Genomic DNA, 22,337 nt, shown 5'->3' on the forward strand with positions numbered 1-22,337 from the left:
GACAGTCTAAGCCTATAGCAGTATAACTAAGAGCTGGTCCAAGCCTGAGCCAGCTCTGACCATAAGCTTTATCAAAAAGGAAAGTTTGAAGCCTACTCTTAAAAGTAGAGAGGGTGTCTGCCTCCTGAACCCTGAGTGGTAGATGATTCCAAAGGAGAGATGTCTGATAACTGAAGGCTTGATCTCCCATACTACTTTTAGAGACCTTTAGGTACGACCAGCAGGGCTGCATGTTGGGAGCGTAGTGTTCTAGAGGGTTAACAGGGCACTATGAGCTCTTTAAGACATGAAGTTGTCTGACCATTAAGGGCTTTGTAGGTCAGAGGGAAAGACTGGATCCCAGTGTGTCTAAGCCTATAACAGCATAACTAAGAGCTGGTCCAAGCCTGGTCCAGCTCTAACTATAAGCTTTATCATAAAGGAACGTTTGAAGTCTACTCTTAAAAGTAGAGAGGGTCAGCTCCCTCTTCACTAAGACGCTCACGTTGCAGCAAGTTGCATCCTTAATTTAAAGTTATTGTGATCCGACATGGGATTCTTAAAACAGGCTTTGGTGATCCTCCCCTGCTTCCTGGTCTCTGTGACTCTAAATGGGACCATTGTTTAATAAATGAACATCATGCTGTGTTGAAGAAGACGTGAAACTAGAGATCTTAAAAACCAGCAGAGAGAAATAGCCGCTGTGCATGCTCCTGTAAAGCTTGTACTACAGGCGACCTCATAGAGATAACAGGCGACCATATAAGACACGGGGGAATCCTGTTAAAGTCTTTGACACACTGAATTAGGAGTCCCTCTCTCACAAGGCTGAGAATGTTTCTTTTAATCATACTTAAATATTCCCCTGCTGTCATTGTATGACTCCATCACTGAATTAATGAAGGATATGTGTCTGTGTGTGAAAACCTGACCCTTCAGCTGTAACAGTCAGGACACTGTGTGTAGTTAAAGATCACACTGCAGTCAGTTACAGAGTGTCCTGTTAATAAGGTGAGGCAGATGTGTTTATGATTTGTTTACCTTATCAGTGAATTATGGCTCTATACAAAGTGTCTGGAGGGATGGGAAGGGACTCTGACATCTGTCACACACACACACACACTGCTTGATTCACTTTTGACCTGCAGGAATGACGTCTGTAATGCTGCACTTTGCGTTCACATTAACAGGTTTGGCCTAAAATCAGTAATTAGTGGTTTCTTTGGGTTTTTTCTGACCTGGCCTCTGATCTTTCCCCTTCAAAATAAAATACACGCTAGCATAGACTAAAAGTACATCTTTATACTTCTAATTTAACCAAATGTCTATCAATGAATAAATCATGAATTTATAGTTCATTTAATAACATTACAATATTTTAAAAAATGTCCGACTATATTCTTCTAAAAGTACAACACTAGTCTTTAAATCTCATTTTTCGTCCGTCGTAATGTTGCTCTAATGCTCCGTCTTATGGTTTATGGTTAAAAGTAGGGGACAAGCTCAGGCTTCTTAAAGCTCCTGTGTGGACATTTTGATGTGTGTCAGTTTTGGTGCCCCCTGTGGGCAAATCGGTCTTTGCTGAGATTGTTCTTTACACATGGAATTAGTTCTTCTTCTCAAAAAATCTCACCCTGCTACCTTTTAATGGTCAAATGTGTCAGTTATCAAGGATCTTTGCCAACCTACCCTCTGTCAGGGGTTTCCGACATCAAAAATAACCACACAGAAATATTAACATTTCATGTTGCTGGTCCTGTTTGCTTGTTTAGCTCATAAAGAAACATCTGTATTAAAGCTAGGGTTGGTAGCCACAGAAAACTAGCATGAATTTGAATGTACAATTTCCTCAAGACTCCGTCTAACCCCTCCCTCCCTCCCTTCGGAGTTCCTCCAAAACGACGCCCCCGCTCACATGCATGAGTGCTGCTGATTCGCGACCATATGATGGTGACTGATTCAAAACGGCACATCGATTGTGTTTTGCACTACGTCAACTCATGTCTCACTCAGCAGTAAGAAAACACCAAAACATTCTCATAGTGAAAGTTAAAAACACAAACAAACATGAAATGTATGCTTTGCAGGAGGCGGGCAGAACGGCAGGAAGGGATTTGATTGGTTTCATAATTTGGCTCCTGATGGCAGGGATTGGTTGGTGTTTTCCCAGGTTTAATCCGGTTGTAGATAGAGGCTTTTTTTTTCGCTCTTTTTTTAAGAACACATTATGTATTGATCGCCATCGGGACATAAAGTTCATTTTAACCAGTATAACAAAAAGTGTATCTAAAGCTGACTACCAACCCCAGCTTTAATTTCAGTCTGTTTCATGACTAGCAAAGGAACTCCATCCAGCAGCTTTAAATGAAGGTTCCATCAGGGGATATTTATTTACAAGTGCAGCCATGAAAACATGCAAAACAACTTCCTCGGCTTCCCACAGCAAACTGAATTTATAAAGGCATACATTACAGATTACAGACAAGTGGTTCCAACCATCCTCCCTTACACTCTAATCATTAAACATTATGAAAAACCAACACACACTGAGAACAGTGTCGATAAGTAGTCAAACTTCCCGCGTCACTTGAACGCATCGCAACATGTTCTGTTTCTGATCATGCTTTAAATAAATACACTTTCCGCCTAGATGACGTCATGGGAAGCTTAAAAAGGCGGGAAAATGCGAGGAAATCCCTCTTTGACTCAGATTCTCCATTACAGGTAAGTTTACTTGTGGACAAAGGAATTTACTCATGACTAAAAATTTTAAACATAAACTACCAATAAAATGAAACATGATATCAACAGTGTTTGTCTATCTTCACTATGTCAACCTAATTATAAACAAGGTTTAACACAAAAACAAACAGTCCCAGGGTAGTGTTGTTTATCATGTAATCTGGTGATTTTAATGGTATTCATGTAATTTAAATTAAACAAAAGTTACATTAATGAGATTAATGTGAAACAGGTGTTACACGAGGGACAAATGGCATTCATTGAGTCTTTTTCACAGGAGGCACCTTTAAAAATACATATTCATAACAAGAAAAGTTCATCTAAGGAGCTTTAAACAGGAAGTACTGCGGCTTGGTGTCATGTTCAGATCCTCTTTCACACGGAGGACTCATTCTTCTGACTTCACTTTCATGAGCTTTTTATACATTTCTTTTTAAATCCAGATTTATTCTTGTCCTGTTTCTCTTTTCTTATCCTACTTTTAAAACTTAGACTCCACCCTGAGTTGAGTGCTGAGAGGGTTTTCTCCTCCTAAGGGCTGTCCCTGTGTGCTCAGTCTGACAACACACTCTTTTATCCTCTGGGCGTGTGTGTGCGTGAATCATACCAACTTTTCGTCACGTGTGTGAATGTGATCAGAGTGGTAGTACCAGGTACGCCTCAGGTGTTTGTATAACATCTTCGTGAGGCATTAATGAGCGCATTGACTGTAAAAGTTTTCTGTTTAGTAATAAAAGCTCATAAACTTCAACTGTTGCAGCGTTATGTAATCTACTTTAGGGAAACTGAGTGCGTTCTGTCAACATGACTTCTAAAGGCTCTAAATATCAGAGGATGGAGCTGTGGGTGTGTTCCTCTTTATTACAAGAACAAACTATAACCATAACTATAAACCTACGATAAAAAGTTTATCACTCAGTTTTTAATTTCTAAGAAAAACTAAAGGATGAATTAAACAGACAGCTTGTTAGATATGAATGTTTCTGTTGTCTCTCAACGATGCCACACCTCAATAGAGAAATGAGCTATAGAGATTAATGACATGACAGCCCTCCAAAAGTGAAGCCAAATCATTTAGCTCCTCCTACTGACTGGCTGCAGTATAGGTCATAAACCCCACCTCCTCCATGTGAACAGATGGAACGTGGGTCAAGCTCTAAAATCCAAACACAGGTAAAATAAATGTTTGTCAAACGTGGTTTCTGTCATTATAGTTAGTTATTATCACGCTTATCATTTACGTCACAGTGTCCATTTTTCTGAGAAGCTTAGTTTGAATTATTTATTTTTAGTTAATGAAAAGGGGATGTGACATCATGATTGACAGCTCTGTGGACCAATGAGGCTCCTGCAGCACTGTGTGCACCGGATTATCAGAGTAGAGGAGGAATGGTGAGAGGAAACGTAACAAACACTAACACAAAAGTCATTGAACTTTCCATAACCGTGAGTGTCTGCTTCAAACCCACACAGGAATCTGTTCTTCCCTTTTGTTAAATTGGAGGAACTTGAGATGCGTCGTCCATCCTTGTAAACTATCAGTGGGATTAAAACAAATGTAATACACACTTTACCGAATCATATCTGGTCTTGTCTCATCTCGTCTCTTATCATATCATATAGTATTGTTTCGCCTCATTTGTATCATTTCTCATCTCTTCTATCGTTTCATCTTGTCTAGTTTTGTCTTGTATCTTCAAGTGTCCTATCGTAACATATCGTTCATGTCGTATTGTATCGTCTCGTCTCTTATTGAATCGTGTCATTTCCTATCAAATAGTCTCATCTTGTCTCCTATCTTATGGTCTCGTATTCTTTCGTCTCATATTGTTTCGTAATGTATTTTATCGTCTTGTTCTGTTTCGTTTCGTTTCGTATCGTATCATATCGTTTTGTCTGGTCTCCCATGGAATCGTATCCCCTTGTCTCATCTCATTTCGTCTCGTCTCGTATTGTATCGTATGGTATCATATCTCGTCTTGTCTCCTCTGCTGTCGTATTGTATCGATACTTATACTGCAGAAAAGCTGGCTGCTCCTCTGATCATCTCCTTCAATATAACATCCAGGCGATACGCAAAATAAAATTATCAAAAATTTGACCTTTCTCTCATAAGTTTAAAAATGTACTTTAATCTTGAAATCTCTTTGTTTTCTATTATTTCTATTGCTCCGTCATACATAGAATAGCGGATAACCCAGGTCAGTCCTAAGTAATTTAAGAAAGACTTTTTGCTGAGATGGCAGATCCTGATCCAGCTGAGTCAGATCCTCCCATCATCAGAGTTACACCTACAGCCCCAGAGACTCCATGTTCCCCTTCAGAAGAGGATCAAATAATTCACCTTTACCTCGGCATGGAGTCAGTTTATCAGAACACAGTCACAGAAAACTGATAGAGAGCCGTCACTACGTACAGTGACTGCAGCCTGTTAATGATTTGATTAGTTTATCAGTGATTTATTGCTCCATTCAGGTCAGTAAGGGTGTGGAGATGGACTCTAATCTGAAACTGAACCCAACCCTAAAGTACTAAACATGAGCAAAGTTTCAGATTGTGAGATAAATGTGTGGCGGAGTAATCCCAGGAGGCCGCTCTGAACGGCTTGCTCAAAAAGTCACACGAGAATTACAAGAGAGCCATGCGAGATTAGCTGAAATCATGACATCATCGATGAGTGAATCTCCTTAAAAGAACTCAAAAGGCGTTGCTGCTCCTCATCCCTTTCCAAACTTTCTGGGTCATATTTGAGGTCCAAAACATACGGCCGTATTCCATTAATGTCCTTTGGAATAGAGAAACATGACTTTGTAGCATTCTGGAGGCCTCCTCCAGAATGTTGGGTTCTGTTGGCCTTAAAGAGACAGTAGCTGAAATTAGGGATTTCAAAGCCTGAGATGAGTAAAGAGTGTTTGAGCTGTGAACCATGTGACGCTGCTGCAGATCTATCAGAGGGACGATTCAGGCTTTTGCACACTCGCAGTTAATCAGTCAGTAGGGATCAAATTTGGTGAGCTGGGGGTTTTAAAAGAGAAAGAAAATGAATCAACAAAACGTTTACATCAGTGGTCAGAATGTGGCTTTTGAAGCAAAATGTTTAAGCTGACAAAAAAATACAAAAATGTTATGAATATAAGTTTGATGTTTGACCCCAGCTCACCAACCTTCCTCTCTAACGATGTGAATTTATCTTTCAACAACAGTTCCGTCTACCCGTGGACTCTGTTCTTCTTTTCATTGCATCAGTGGATGTAAAGTGTTACTGTTAGCACCAATTTGCATAACCACACTGAGAAGTGATCAACATATGACTGTAAAGACACCATGATGTGAGTGTGGTGACCTCATGACTCAGGTTTGTTTTTTATTCGCTTAGATATGTGAATAACCCCCCGCTCCGATGTTGCACTATAACCCACAAGCTTTCTGCAGATGTACGAAGTGAAAAATCAAGCTCATGAGTCATACACATGCTCAACCTTATACGTGAAGTTTGACTTTGTTAGCAGACTTTGCATTCTGACAAATTATAGCCAATACAGACATGCCCAAAACTGCAGTTCCTGGAGTGTCCACTAGAGGCTGTCTCCTGCAGGGAGTCGGTCCCCATAGAGCCCCATGTTAAAATGTTGCAGCAGAAATAAACATGTTTACAGCCTGGTACAAAAACAGTTTGGGTCTCTATAGCTCATTTCTCTATTCATGACAACTGTACGGCTGAATTTATATACAACTCACCTGTTCACAGCAAATTATTACCTGGCTGTGTTAAATACTTGTTTCTGATTGGCTGAAACCCCATAATAATAAAATTAAACACCAGGGACAACCTGATCACACACGCCATGTCAAATCAATCTGCAGAGAGGAGAATAGAACAGAACAGATCAAAGCACAATAGAATGAATGGAACAGAACAAAGCAGGGTAGAATATAATTAAACAGATGAAAGCAGGGTAGAATGGATTGCTTTTGGTTGATCAAAGCCAACTAACAACAGTGATTAATACTAGACGGCAAAGGAAACACCAGGGACGACCATTTACATGCTAAACTACTCTGCGTAAAGGAGTTGGTCACATGTCCCCTCTGCCTGTTGACACTGTGGTAAAAACTCTATAGCTGATTTCTCTATTCATGACAACTGTACAGGCTGAATTTATATACAACTCACCGGATTTACATTAGATTCGAGATTAAAGGGAGGTAGAACTGTCGCTTCTTGAGCGACAGTTGTGTTGGAGCCTTTTGGAGATTTGTTCATGTAAATATCAGACAAGACAAGGACACAGTTTTTACACTCAGTGATACATTATTCTATTTATATGTAGCAGCTATACTCGGCGGTTATGCTATACCTGGTTTGTTAGCTTTGCTTATACGGAGCTAATTAGCCAAAAAATTAATAGCTTTGTGAACTTAGCGTTTACAACCCCCTCCCTTTCCTTGCTCCACCCTCTTGTTCAAATATGGTCACTCCCGGCTCCAGAAAAACATGATGAATCATCAATATACAGAATTTGTGCCTCGAATAACAAACGAACATTACGTGGGCTACGTCACCGGCCACAATGGTTTCATGTAATCCCATTAACCCTGAAGAACTCTCTCTACATGCCTCCTTTTGCTTTTATTCAGAACTCAAGAGGTTAGAGTCGCAAGAAAAATCAAGTGCCGTCTGCACACAAATGTCTTTATGGGCTAATGGAAACACATGCACACACACCCATCCACCTATGTCATAAGGTGGTGGTCATAAAGGGGGCGATAAGCAGGCTTCACATCCTTATCACCTGTAGCTCCACCTTTACACCCTCCACCCCACTAAAGCTCTGGGATATATTTAAACAGATTTTTGTTCTCTCTCTCATACTGCTGAAGCACAACGCTGCACTGCAAGAACCAACATCATCACTTTTTCATCTTTCCATCATTTCTGAGGGAACAGTTGAAGTGACAGGAACCTGAGGAGAACCTGGGATTTTAGTCTCTTTTTAGTCTTCTTTAGAGTCTCCCTCCATTTTCAGACATCATGTGCACAGGGTCGTGTTCGAAGTTTATCGCTGTCCCCCTCTACGTCCTGGCCCTGGTGTCAGTGATCTGTAACATCATGCTCTTCTTCCCCGGCTTTGAGACAAAGTATGCCTCCCAGGATGATGATGGCAAAGACAAGCTGACCGAGGAGGTGAAATATATGGGAGGCCTGATCGGAGGAGGAATCATGGTAAGGAGTAAACTCATATGACTCAGTTTACTGTCAAAAGGGTCATTCAGACCCGGTGTTGACATGTTTCTGGGTGAGCCGAGTGTCTAGCGCACATCTATTTTTGCACGCTGTTTTTGGACGGTGTGCAGATTAACACATTATTATTAAAATCTATTCAGCAGCTCCAGTCTAGTCAGATGTGTCAACCTGATATTTTGTCTTTGTATGACTATAACACAATTTCTTCTTGATTCTTCCCACCTGTCGCACCTTTTTCTGACCCTCAGGTGTGTCAATATTGATCTGTACAAAAGGCCAACACCGTATGCCTCACCTTGATGACATAACACATTGTTTGCATTCAGAAATACTCATAATGAGGGTTGATTTAAATCCCACCTCTGGTTAAAGGTTGGTCAGTCTAAGCGATTCAAACTTCTTTGTTCAGGTTTGAAGAAAAGTCATTAATAACAATTTTAAAAAGCCCATCTAAGGAAACAAATGTTAGACAGTTTTATTGAAAATTTTAAAAATGTAAAAACATTTTGAAAATGCTCATATATGCTATAGTCCTCGTCGCAGAGGTCGCCGGTTCGACTCCCGGCCCAATCAACCATTTGCTGCATGTCTTCCCCCTCTCTCCACTCCTTACATTTCCTGTCTCTCTCCAGCTGTCCTATCAATAAAGGCAAAAAAGCCCAAAAATATATCTTAAGAAAAAAAAAGAAAATGCCCGAAATGTTACAAATGATTACAAAAATGATAGAATGTTAGAAATATAAAAAAACGTATGTCAAAAATTATTTAAAAAATATAAAATATAACAAATCTACAAATATTAAAAATGATAAAATGTTTTGCGTTGAAATGTTGTAAAATGAAAAAATAATGAAATGAGAAAATGTTACAAATCAGAAAAATGAGAAAAAATGTTAGAATGTTAAAAATGTATACAATTTTCAAGACGACGAAATTTGGAAATGTTAAAAATGCATCCGTAATCAGAGGTTTTATTGCAAAACAATCATACAGTGACTAAAATCCCCAAAACACAAATATGTGGTCTTTTCAAAGATTATCTGTCAGGTTTGCCAAAATTTGAGGTTTGTATCAAAGGTCCCTGATTTTTAGTGAATCAGGGATTTAACCTGACACTCTCACAAGCTAAACATTTCTATAATGTTTACTGTGGGTTTACATCTTTGTCAAATTATCAAAAATAACCCTGATGAAGAGTGAACCAGGGTAATTCACATTTGAGTTGTAGACTGTGTATTTCACTCAGAGTATGATGAACATAATTCATAGAATCTCTCTTTCCTTTCTCATCTTTCTTTCTCTCTCTTTTTCTCATGAACTCAGGTCCTCATTCCTGCCATCCACATACATCTGACCAGCGCCAAGGGCTGCTGCGCCAACCGTTGTGGGGTGAGTGCTTCATGCTGATCTTTTAGTATTAATGATTCATTTTTAGAAAAGTCAACATTATGGGAGAAAAGGAATCAGATCAATAATTAGTGAACGCTCTGACTTTTTTTTTCTCAACATGACATTAAAAATATGACTTTAATTACATTTTAAGTGCAATTTATTTCTTAATTTCAAATGACGACTTTAATCATTATAAATGTTTATTTTATTATTAAGTTATTACATTCATCTCATATTTATTACTTGTAGACTCATACCTATGACTTTTCATGATTTAACCGTGACTTTCTTATACTCGTAATCATGTTTTTTGTTTCTTATTTCCTTCTTTTATCTCATTACTATGACTTATAATTAACAAAATAGGACTTTACTCATTATAATTTGTTTTGATAAGAATCATGGCTTTTGATTGATGAACTTTGAGCTTGAATCTCATTATTTGGACTTTCAAACTTATAAAGTGGATTTTCTATGTAATTGTAAGATTTTATTCCATAAATATTACTTTTTATTTATAATCATGACCCTCCATTTTCCTTTTTTTGACATTTAATCACAGAAATAACGACTTTTCTTCTTGAAAACTTGATGCTTGAGGCCTAATTCAGTATTCTTACTTTGTTTCTCATGTTTTTTCACTATTGTACTCTTTCCGCAGATGTTTCTGTCCATTGGTTTTGCAGCAGTCGGTGTCGCCGGCGCCATCTACAGTCTGAGTGTGGCAGCTCTGGGTATGGCTAACGGACCTATGTGTCTCTATCAGACGGATGGTGGGAATTCCGTGTGGGGGACACCTTTCGCCGGCGGGTACGTCCAGCCTGTAAAGTAGGGTGAGAAACCGTTCTGGATTTGTATCTTTGTTTCAATCTCTCTGTTTTTAATCGTCCGCAGTAACGGGAGCTACCTAGGCGATAAGGAAATGTGGAACTGGTGTAAAGAACCTGAGAACGTGGTAGAGTTCAATGTTGGACTGTTCTCCACTCTGCTGGTGGCCGCCAGTCTGGAGCTCGTCCTCTGTATCATCCAGATGGTCAACGGGCTGTTCGGATGTCTCTGTGGGACCTGCTCCGGCAAAGAGGTGAGACCAAAGCCGGCAAAAGTGTTCAACATCACAGACACAGATGAGGCTGAGTGACTCTCTTTTGGTGCTAGTTTAGAGACTCATGTACCTGAAGTAAAGTTTTATATCCTCCTGCTCTTTTTGTAAAAATAAACATTTGCTGTCGGCCATATTGGAGTTGTAGTTAAGCTGTATAATTTTACAGCCAATACAAACAGCTGCATTTACAGCCTACAATGGAGGATAGGGGCTAGTTTTAAAAAAGTTACAATTTTGAAAATAAAGTAATTATATACAAGAATAGAGTCATAACACAAAAGAAGAAAATGTTAATACACGAGAATAAAGTCATTATGTGTGAGAGTAAATTCGTTTTATACAAGAACAAAGGTGTTATATATGAAAATAAAGTTGATTTATTTGAGAATTAAATCGCAATATATTACAACAAAGTCACTATATATAAGATAAAGTTGTTATGTATGAAAATAAAATCATTACATACGAGTATTAATTCTTGATACATGACAATAGAGTCGTTATATATGAGAATAAAGCTGTTATATACGAGAATATAGTCATTATAACTAGAAAAAAAGTTGTGTTATATGAGAATAAAAAGTCATCGTAACATATGAGTCGTTATATACGAGAATAGAGTCGTTATATGTTTACTGAGGGAATAAGATAAGTCTTCAGTAGGGTCGCCCCCTTATAGACATGAAAAAGAATGCAGGTTTTAGACACGCATACAGACCTTCAGGTTTCTTTTACACTATTTATTAATCTCTACACACTCCCATTTTTTTTAAATTTCCTCTTTTTTTTTCTGTTAATCTCAGTTACATTACACTGAACTTTATTTTGAAAAAAATGTGACGTCCAGGTGTTTGAACTAACCCTATTTCTGATCTCTCAACAGTAAGCTGAACTAAAACTCAACAAGACCTCACAATAAAGATCAACATCTTCGTCATCATCATCGTCATCAACAACAACATCATCATCAACATCCACGTCATTATAATTATCTGCCATTAAGACTTCCACAGTTCAACTGTCCTTTTTTTGTCTATTTTTATACCGCCAATAATTTAATTGGGATTTTTTTAAGACGAATGACTGAAAGATAAATAAGCAAGTCGTAGTCGTATTTAATTTCTCTTAAATGACTTTGATCATTTGCTGTCAGTGTATTCTGTATTTGTGTCTGTAAATTTGTTTGTTTGGAATATTTTGTAATAAAATTTTAACTTAAAATAACATTTGTCAATGTTGTCACTAACTGTGCAGGAGTATGGTGGCCCTGAAGGACAATTAGAGAAACATTTTAAGCAAAAAACAGAAACAAAATCAGCAACAAAAACTATTCACCCAACTTTTTAAAAATCAAAATAAAAAAATAATATAAAAAAAATATTTAATACAGCAAAAGTTAGATAAGATGAAATATTTTAATACAAAAATAAATATGAATATATAATTTAAAATACATTTCATGAAATGAAAAAAACTAAGATATTTCACAAAACAGAAAACACTTCTCAAAAAACATTTGTAAAAATATTTAAGAATGTATAAAATGTAAAAACATATAAGAGCAATAAGGTTTATTGTATTACACACATTTGAGTCAAAATAATTTAACTCTCATTAAATGTCCTTCAATTATCTCTGAACGGAGTATTGTTCTCTTTATTTTAAAAGAGGTTTACTTTTACTGCTAATCCTCTTCCTTTTTCTTTTTCTATTTTAAATACGAGGTACTTGTACATCTAAAGCTCTCAAGTAATTGTGATGTAAGACTACCATTAAGATATATTATACAAATAATACACACACACAATGGCGGCTGCAACATAACCGGACAACATAACATACGGTGCTTAAAAGTTATATTTATTTGCCTCTAGGAAAGCCAAATGTAAACTATTTTGCCATTTTCAATTCTCCATGAGAAGACTAGAGTATTTCCCATAGACTGTAAAAAATATTTATTTTATTTATTATTATTATTTAAATTATTTTATTTATTAGGTATTTCCCTGTAAATAGCAAATAAGGAAAACTATGACCCCGACGTGATTTGAACACGCAACCTTCTGATCTGGAGTCAGACGCGCTACCGTTGCGCCACGAGGTCCTGGCTCCCATCATGGAAATACTAGAGCATTTAAACTATAACCTGCCTCAGCTTCTTTGAGACTGTGTTTAGTATGTGTGTTTAGTATGTGAGTGATACAGTAAAATACTCACCCTCTCTGAAGAAACGCGCTTTATCTAAACCATTGCATTACCGTAAGGTCCACATTCACGTCATTACGGTAAGAGATGCAGTTACTCTTTCAGCAGCCAGGAGGCGCCCTCTCTAACTCTGAATGTCAGACCAGTCAGTGAAGGCTGTATTATTTTATGAAAAACAAATGTTTGAAGCTCTAATAAGGATAAATGATCACGGATAAGGTTAAATCTTTATATGACAATGTTTATAAATATATGTCTTCTTTCGTTTTCATTTATTTCTACCTCTTCTGTTTCAGAACCCTATTTTATAAATCAAACAATGTTTTTTATGATTTCTTTGACGTCAGTCTGGTAGTACATTAAAGCTGCTGTGAGGAACTTTTGATTTATATCAATTTTGGCGATCCCTTGTGGACAAAGTGATACCTCTTATCTCTTGTTCTGTACGCAAAAAAGTTGTGTTTTCAACAAAAACTCACCGTAATGTATTTTAACAGCCAGATTTATCACTCAATGTGATTATTTGCCATAAAAACAGCCAACAAAGGGTTTTTCTAAAGCCAAATGTCAATCATGTGGTCTGACACCTACCCCCTCTGAGTGGTTTAAGGCATTAAAAATAACAACAGGGAAGATATCAGTGTTGTTGTTTATGGTTTTGTTGCTTTTGAAGGTCATAAAGAGGTATCAGTGTTGGTTTCAGTCTGTTTCTCAGCTGGTTAAAAACTCCTCACAGTGCCTTTAAACAACACAAAACACATGTTAAACCAGAACGGTATTTTAAGTATAAATGCTAAATACAGTCGGGGAAAGGCTGCACAGGTCTGCAGGATTATGCTAAATATAAAGAGCGAAGCAGATAAATTCAATGTTGTGGATTTCAGTGATTTGAAGATATAACACGAACACTTGTTTATTAAATTTATGTTGTTTTTTTTTTTTTTTTTTTTTTTTTTTTTTTTTTTTTTTTTTTTTATATTATTTTATTTTATTGAGTGTACAGGTCCAAATACATCAGTACATCCTGTGATTCAAATAATTAGTCGTCTTGATTCCAAATAATAAAAAATAAAATACAAATAAAAACACAACAAACAAGCAAAAGACAGAAACAAAACAAAGAAATCAAATTTCATTTCATAGATTCTGTGTTGTTCATTCACATTACAGTTATATTAATTTGATCTCACAGGTAGTGGGTATCCCTTACACCCACTCTGACATGTTTACACCTGTCCACCATACACCTTCACCGACATATAGACTCACACCAACACTAATACCAACACCCACATCCACCCACCCACCCACCCACCCTCACACCCACCCACACACCCACCCACACACCCACACACACACACCCACACCCACACCCACACACATACACACACACACACACACACACGCACACACACGCACACACACACACACACACGTGCGCTAATACAACAAGTCTGAGGGGGGTTCCTTAATGTTTATGGTACTCAGGTGACTTTGTGGCTTCTCTCGTCTACAGAGCTTCATAAATCTTGCTCCATATACTGTCAAATAGTTTTCCTTTATTGCTGTCCTCCGATATTGTCCTTTCAATACTCAAATAATATTTCATGAGTGTTTTCCACATTTGAAGCGTAGGTGCTTCCTTATTTTTCCAATTTTTCAAAATAAGTTTCTTAAAAACTAATGATGAAAACAGAATGTGACATCCAGACGGGTGTCTCATTTTGTCACAGTTTTGGAAAATACAAACAACGGGTGAGAACTCAACTTTGTAATCATATATATTAGACATCCATATTTCAATATCATTCCAAGTTTTCCTAATTTTGGCACAATACCAAAAAGCATGTATCAGGGAGTCGCTGTGGAAGTTACATTTTAAACATCTATCTGAGCAGCTGGGGTCAAATTTATGAATTTTATCTCTACTATAATACATTCTTGTCATTAACTTATACTGGATTAGGCGCAGATCTTCATTAGTGCTTATGTTATATGTTAGTTTTAAGCAATCCTTCCATTTTGTTTTTGCATCTACAGTGTTGAGATCCTCATTCCACTTATCATATAACTTGTTTATTAAATTTAATGCATGTCGTTTTGCACAACAGGACAGTTTCTGAGTCACTGTTTTGATATTTCTTTTTTTTTTTTTTTAATATATGTTTACGCTGAGGATATGATGAGGATTTCTTTCAACTGTAACAAGACCACAGTTTCCTTTGCAGAAATAGAAATAACCCAAATACAGCTGTCACACCAGTGAATGCCTGTTTTCAGTCACGCCTGTTTTCAACTCGAATCAGTCCGTGGGAGAGTTGTGAAGTTTCACAATGTGGTCCCTAAACATAATACGCTTTAAGCTGAGTCGCCACAGCACAAACCAAAGTGTTCTTGTGTAGAGTCAGATGCGCTGCTCGCTACGCTCGGCCTCTCTGTTTCCTTAATTGTCACCTGAAAAGTCATCTAGGCCAAAGTCTGCTCTGCCTCAGCGAAGCTCCTGACCACGGGTGTAGACAACAACATATACAGTTAGTATAAATGTCCACCACAAAGGATAAAGTGCTGTGCATTAACTAGTTAGGAGTCTCTTCTATTAAAACATTCTCTAAAAATATCATAAATGTATATTTCAGAGCCACTTACCCCATGACATGTGGTAGCTGAGATGACAGAACTCAGACACTGACTGATCTTTATATTACAGGATTAAATCTAACTGCGTCTTCGTCTGCAGATTTCCATGATGATCTTAAATCTAGGAATATTTCATGTATTCAGATTCTGATTCTTCAGATGGGGAAAAGTGCCAGAGGATCTTCTGCAGTAAATGCAATACAGCACAGACTTAGGAACTAAGATAAGATAAGATAAGATAAGATACTCCTTTATTCGTCCCACAACGGGGAACTTCATGGAGTTACAGCAGCAAACAAAAAGGTATACACCCCATTCATAGAAGACGATCTTTACAGCAGAAATAAACATGTTTACAGCTTGGTTCAAAAAACAAGTGTAGTCTGGATAGCTCACTTCTTGATCGGCACTCACTGTGATTTTTTTTCTAATGCGACGGTTCAGAAGATAGTAAGATTACGAGTTTTGCCCAAATAAGGACATGTCTGACTTGGTTGACAGGTGGGCACCCTGTAGCTGTCAGCAAAAAGGCTAAACAGGAGGTTAGGTTGAGTTCAGCATTTCCAATATGGCACCCGCCGACGAATAGCTTCAAAACTGCACTTATTATACCGTCAATGGTTGAGACGATCAGTGTTAAACAGGTGCAAAGATAAGAACACAGACAGAGTCATGAAGTAACAAGACATGCTTATCGTTTAAAATCAATGAATGTCATGAAAGTGTGAATCAGGCCTGGTTAAACGATAAGACTTTGATTATTTGTAGCTGGGGCTTTAACGGCAGCTTTTACTCTGAGAATCATTGTGATTTCATGTCTTAGTGGTACTATGTGTTTTTGTAGTTGTAGCCAATAAGAATGACGGACCTGCTGCAGACTCATGAACATGTGCAACAATGGAAACTCACTGCAAATGAGAAAAAAAAGTGCTGCAAGAGGCTGCTTTCACGTATTTTAAATTTCCATGTGTTGCTGAATTTGACGCCCTTTTTGAACTTTTTTGACTAAAGTTTGTAGATGTGTCCAGAAATCTAACAAGTCAAACATGGGCTCACAAAGGGGAATATCTGCAGCAAGAATTAGCTTCATTTTCACATCAGCAGGTCACAAAAACACACACAGCAGCAGAAACACACACACACACACACACACACACACACACACACACACACACACACACACACACACATACACTCACACACACACACACAAAGCAGAAACAGATACAGCAGCAGAAACACACACAGCCTATAAAAAACACTAGGCAGCAGAAGCATGCAGGGTGTGTGACAGACAGAGCTCTCAAGATTGGTCAACTTCCTGCAATAGTCCGTCCCACCAAAAGATCTGTCAGTGTGACAGACACTCATCTTTCTCCTTCCTCTGCATCTTACTCTGAGCGTCCGGCAGGTAAATAAAGAACTTGCCACTATGGCTATATTAACCTTCAAATATATATATGTTTCTGTTTATCAGATTTTAAATGGAGCTGTGCTATTGATATTATCACTCTGTGTGCGAGTGTATGTGAGGTGCTAATCAGCCAAACAAAAAAACACTGATGGTGAGAGAGATAACTCATGAGGATAAGTGTGTGTAGTTGTGTGTTGCTCTACTGTGAATATTTGTTTTTAAGAGTTACAAATGTGTATCAGCTCATTCCTCACAGATATCAGAGCTGAAACATCCTCAGTTATCAATAAATGTACACAAAAAGCTCAGATTGCAGGTCAAGAAACAATCTCCTCTCTGTTTAATTCACTCATTTTTACTGTTTTTGTAGTCATTTTGCAGGTTAAACATCCCTTTGGTAAGGAAACATTCACATTTTGCATTATTTTAAAGTCAACACTTGAAGTGGTGTTACAATTTCTGCAGAGGAAGCTATGTTTCAACAGGAACTGCACACAGCAATGAGAAAACGCCAACTCGTTCCTCTTAAAACTCGGTCAGTGAAGTTCAGAGTGGTACTTCGGGTTTGACGGCAAGAGTTCAAAAGATGTAGAAACGGTAACAGCATGCTTTTAAAGTGAAATGAAGAATGATGGTAAAGAAACAGGAGGAGAAATTAGAAAAAATATTACAACATGTCAGTTTGTGTGATAGCAATCATAAATAAACACAATTCAGAGAAACATTAACATTTAAATCTAAAGACAAATAAAGATTATAAAACAAACTTTACAAAATATAAATGTATTATTCCATTGTTTTCCCATCTCTTCATGTCCCGTGTCATCCGTTTGTTCAGGATTACTTTTGGCTTACTGCTGAATGTAGTTTTAGAGCCGTCAACATCTTTGCAGGTGCTTTTCAACTGCAAGAACTTTACCCCCAATTCCCCAGGAACTATTTGCTTTTCAAAAGCAGGAACCAGGGTCTATATTTAGTTCCTGGGTAGTTTATCTCCTCTTGTAAAGCCCTTGCTCTGTAGGTAGTATTTTTCTATGGTGCAGAAATTTTAGGGGACAGGGTCTGCAGTGCTGAAAGTTTCTGATTGGTTGAGTACCCTCACACACACACACACACACCAGGGATTCACTTGGTTTAATAACTCCTGAACATTGGTCTTCTCTGAGCCTGATCGTGTGAATGTATGTCTCTGTCAGCTCCCGGTGTTACAGTCTGAAGAGTGACCCTGTAAACTGGAGACCTTCAGCTGAACGTGTCAGTGTCTGTGGAGTTTACAACAGCTGTTGAATCACAGAAGGAGTCCTCAGGAATGCATCCTAGTTTAGTTTTTATTCAAATGTCCAAATATCCTCATCAGATATTTAATGATCATCTAAAGACGTTTGTGAGGGATGCATCCGACTAAAAGTCTCCAGTTAACAGGGTCGCTCTTTAAACTGAAACACCGGTCGACCTCTGACGTGGCTTTTAAAATCTGTCTTCTTGCTTTAAGTCGAGCGTTTCAGGCGTTTTGAATCCTCTTTGTCGCTAGAGCTCGTCTCCTTCCAAGTGTTGATTAAGTGAATCCATCTGTAATAAAGCACGATCAAAAACAGCTCAAGAGGAATCTCCTTCATGCTAACAGACTAACTGTGGTGTGGCTCAGGATGATGTTGGCCTGTCTGTCTCCTTCTATGGTTTCATCTTTGTCGTATGGCCTTCGTCTCTTTCTTATTGCCCTCTACTGGTCTGGTGGTGTAGTGCAACTACTGTTATCCTGTTTTCTCCATACGTTACTTGCCTGATTTGCATAATCTCCACGGGAATTCAGACCTTGGGGGAACCCAGACAACAATGGGCCATAGGAACCATTTATTGCCTTAAAGAGAAGTTCCTGGAACCAAAGTCACTTGTACATCTGGTTCAACAGCACCATTTGTATAAAAGAAAACACATATCAAACAATTTAAAAGTCAGAACCTGACAAAACATCAGCAACAACACCAAAACTGATGATCTGTGCATCTAGTACTGAGTTTTGCCTCCACTTTTTGCTCCACCTCAGGGTCCAATCACAGAGCAGGTTTCTCCAATGATGAAATGCAAACACACCCTAAAAGTTTAGCAGCTCTGTGGAGGTTTCTCTTGTTTTGTGTCTGATTGAGGACATGAGCTGTTAGCATCTCTGCTCTCTCCTGACAGAGCTTAAATCAGACCACATACAGGGGATGAGCTGGACGGAGACGAGACACTTCTTATCTTTGATGTGGAGTTGATTCATGACAGATATGATACACATTTCCTGGTTTACAGTTTTCCTCATTCTCTTTGGCTCAATTAAATGAGGAAATCATTTTTCATTTCTCATTCAGTCAAGCAAATTGAAATGGGGAACAAGATAGCAGGTGACAGACACATTAAAGATTCTGTGACCTAAAACGTGCTTCTTCAGAGTCCTGAGCCACACTGACATGGTTAAAATAAGTTTCTGTGTCATGGTTATGATAAACTAAATGTCAGACCACAGACCACTGACTGCATTCATGTACTTTCACAGCATGACCTTGCATTGTTGTGGAAGGAAACAACTCTTCTGCATGCTTGTTTCTGTTGTTGCATTTTGGACAAACTTTTTTCTTCTACCTATACTTATTTAAGTCATCTAATTAGTTTCAGTAGATTTTAATGATGATTCAACTCTTCATTACTGTTTGGGGATTTTGTTCAAAATGTTGTGGATAAGTAAAGCTGTTTGAGTAGTGACCAATCAGGAATCAGCAGACTTTGCAGGAAAACACAAATCCCTGAGACACAAATCTGCTTGATGCTGTGTCACTAAAGACAATCAAAGTTTAGATTTCTTGACTGAACGCACCAGAAATGATGGATCCCACCTCTATTCAACAAACAAACATTGTAAAAGTAGTTTTCTTCTCCTCTTGAGGACAGACCTGACAAAGCATTTTACTTTCAGCTACAACTAACCTGTCATTACAGATTCTGATTCAGAAACAGGTTGAATCTGGATCTCAGGGTCTGGATTTTAGTCTGAGAAGGGTTCTGGTCTCTGTCTGTAGTGTCGACCAATCAGGTGTCAGGTGGAGAGCAACAGCAGGTGTTCTAGAATTCTCAGAGGAAAAATGAACATTCTGGGAAGAAGGTCAGAAGTAAAAAACATCAGTGTCTCTGATCCTCTTTCATAGACCTCCATCCAACAAACAAACATTGTAAAAGTAGTTTTCTTCTCTTCTTGAGGACAGACCTGACAAAGCTTGACTTTTGACTAATTTGCATCATGATGTTGTTATTTCAGCAAACTTAAGACCCGTTAATTACAAGAACATCACAAGAACATCAGTTTCTGTTTCAGGTTCATACCACTGAAGGAAGGAGGAAGCCTCAGTGGAACTTACTGTTTACAGTGAAACTGAGACTCACCACAAACAGATGAACGGGCACTAATTTGGATGATGTAATGAACCAAAAAATGACAGCGTTGACTCTGCAGACATATCTGGAAGGCTGGATTTCTGTTCTATTTTAATACGAACACACGGTCACTTCTTAAGTTGCTAAAAACGCAGTGCACTGAAAATTAAGTCTTGGTTGGAAGTAACTTATCGCTGCTGACATGAAGCATGTTTACAAGTCAAATGATGTTTTTACTGCTTAAAAATTAAGAAATTAAGTCCTCAGTCATTTGTTCAAACCTCTCTTCTGTCTTTCAGATAATCATGTCCAACAACACGTCCAACGCCTGCATCAATGACAGCACCAATCAAATCAACATCATTTTTGTGGGCATGTACTCCTTCATCTCCATCGTGGGCTTGATTTTAAACCTCATTGCGTTGGTGGTTTTCTGCAATAATGGCAGAACCAGATCTCATACTGTAGTCTACATGACCCACCTGGCCTTTGCAGACCTGCTGCTCATCCTCACACTGCCCATGAGGATCTACTATCACCTGGGGTTCACTGGTCTTCATCAGTGGATGTGCAACATACTGGGTTTGGTCCTGAAGGCAAACATGTACAGCAGCATCTTCTTCCTCATGTTCATTTGCTTCGACCGCTGCTTGGCTGTTAATTTCCCGATGTCAGCGCCGGTCCAGAAGTGGAGGAAGAAAGCGTGGCTAGTTTGTATCGGGATATGGCTGCTAACATTTGGCGCTAGTGTACCAATCTATCTTTCTAAGCCGTCAAACCAAACTCAGGACAAGTGTTTCGACAGCATCCCGGTCTTCGCCATTCAACCCATCGTAGTTCTCCCAACGCTGTTTGTGGGCTTCGGGTTACCATTGGTCCTCATGCTGATCTGCTCCTGGTTTCTGGTCCGTGCTGTCCGTCGTAGCACTGTGGCCCAGACCAACCTGGTGGACAGCTCAAAGATCTCAAAGATGATCACCACCAGCCTCCTCGTCTTCCTCGTCAGCTTCCTTCCATACCATGCCACCCTGCTCCTCCTCTCCCTGAACAGACACAACATCACGTGCCCCATGCTGGATGCACACCGCTACAGCCTGATGGTGGCATGTGTCAACACCGTGCTGGATCCGGTGGCGTATTATTTCACAACGGACACCTTCAAGAAGAAGGTGGACATGGGTGCATTCAGGAGGATGCTACCTCTGAACAGTCAGAGCTCTGACTTGACCAGAAGGGGCAGAGTGGCTGAGGACAGCTGAAGGACTGAGCCTCACTGAGCCTCTGCGCCGGAACATCAATGGCTGAACAAACGTGCCTGTTCTGTTTGTTCTTTTATTTTATATATGCACGCATTCTTTGAATTCATTTATATGAGAAGCTTTAATTTTAGAGCATTTATTTTGGGCACATAAGGATGCTGTTCATGCAGCATGGTCGGTCATTTAATATGTAAAGCTATGTTTAGACTGATCTTTATTAGAATATGTGATAGAAATCATTAACTCTGTGGTGTCAGAGGTGCTTTGTGGTGTCTGTTCTTGTGAAGTCGTCTTTCTGCAGAAAAAACAAAACGGAAGGTGGGAGCAAACAGCGATTGTGCAATCCAGGCTCCTGTCTTCTGTAATCTGATACATAAGCTTTAATTAAACTCTATTAACAGATATCTGTAAGCAAGTGAAGATCTGCAGCTCATAGATGTCAACTCAAACTCTGTTTTTCCTCTCTTGATTTCAAAGTCTTGCCCACATGCCCAAAGTGTTGATCAGAGCTCCTGTCTGCAGTATCTTTGCCAGACAACCGCTGGTGGGTTCTGAGACTGTGTTCAGACTAGAGACGGACTGATTACAATCTCTACATCATCTGCATTTCGAAATAATTGACATGCATGTGCTAACAAGGCCGATTAAAAACACAAACAATCTGCAGGCAGCCTTGTTATCCTCCACCCACCCTCTCCTCTGCTGCAGAAATGCTCATCCCTGCCTTCATAACCTCCAGACTGGAAGACAGCATCCTCTAACTTTCATGCACCCTGCTTCAATTGTTAGCCTACATGACCTTGTGTAGATATTACATCAAATCTGAACCAGCCACTGGCTGGTATATAATGTGAACTCTGTTATAATGTTTAGAATTATGTTTAATATTGGTTCTGACATAAATATCAGTCATGTTGTGAAATATATGAAATATAAATAATGTGTTTTTATATT

The 22,337-nt window shown here is 38.7% G+C and overlaps 2 protein-coding genes and 1 non-coding gene across 3 annotated transcripts; 2 read left to right on the forward strand and 1 right to left on the reverse strand.

Annotated features, from left to right (window-relative positions):
* Positions 1 to 6,807: 6,807 nt before the first annotated feature.
* On the forward strand, positions 6,808 to 11,644 carry zgc:172079 (uncharacterized protein LOC563398 homolog). The gene is made up of 5 exons (XM_034676770.1): positions 6,808 to 7,945; positions 9,290 to 9,355; positions 10,020 to 10,168; positions 10,253 to 10,439; positions 11,344 to 11,644. Exons 1-5 carry the CDS (start codon positions 7,754 to 7,756, stop codon positions 11,344 to 11,346), a joined length of 597 nt encoding a protein of 198 aa, XP_034532661.1. The 5' UTR covers positions 6,808 to 7,753; the 3' UTR covers positions 11,347 to 11,644.
* Positions 11,645 to 12,492: 848 nt separating this feature from the next.
* Positions 12,493 to 12,564, reverse strand: trnaw-cca. Its single transcript has one exon. It is a non-coding gene; the product is annotated as a tRNA-Trp (tRNA).
* Positions 12,565 to 16,643: 4,079 nt separating this feature from the next.
* Positions 16,644 to 22,295, forward strand: LOC117807454 (lysophosphatidic acid receptor 6). The gene is made up of 2 exons (XM_034676766.1): positions 16,644 to 16,713; positions 20,424 to 22,295. Exon 2 carries the CDS (start codon positions 20,430 to 20,432, stop codon positions 21,381 to 21,383), a length of 954 nt encoding a protein of 317 aa, XP_034532657.1. The 5' UTR covers positions 16,644 to 16,713; positions 20,424 to 20,429; the 3' UTR covers positions 21,384 to 22,295.
* The last annotated feature ends 42 nt before the right edge of the window (positions 22,296 to 22,337 follow it).

The sequence above is a fragment of the Notolabrus celidotus genome, chromosome 23, assembly GCF_009762535.1.
Source record: "Notolabrus celidotus isolate fNotCel1 chromosome 23, fNotCel1.pri, whole genome shotgun sequence".
NCBI lineage: Eukaryota > Metazoa > Chordata > Actinopteri > Labriformes > Labridae > Notolabrus > Notolabrus celidotus.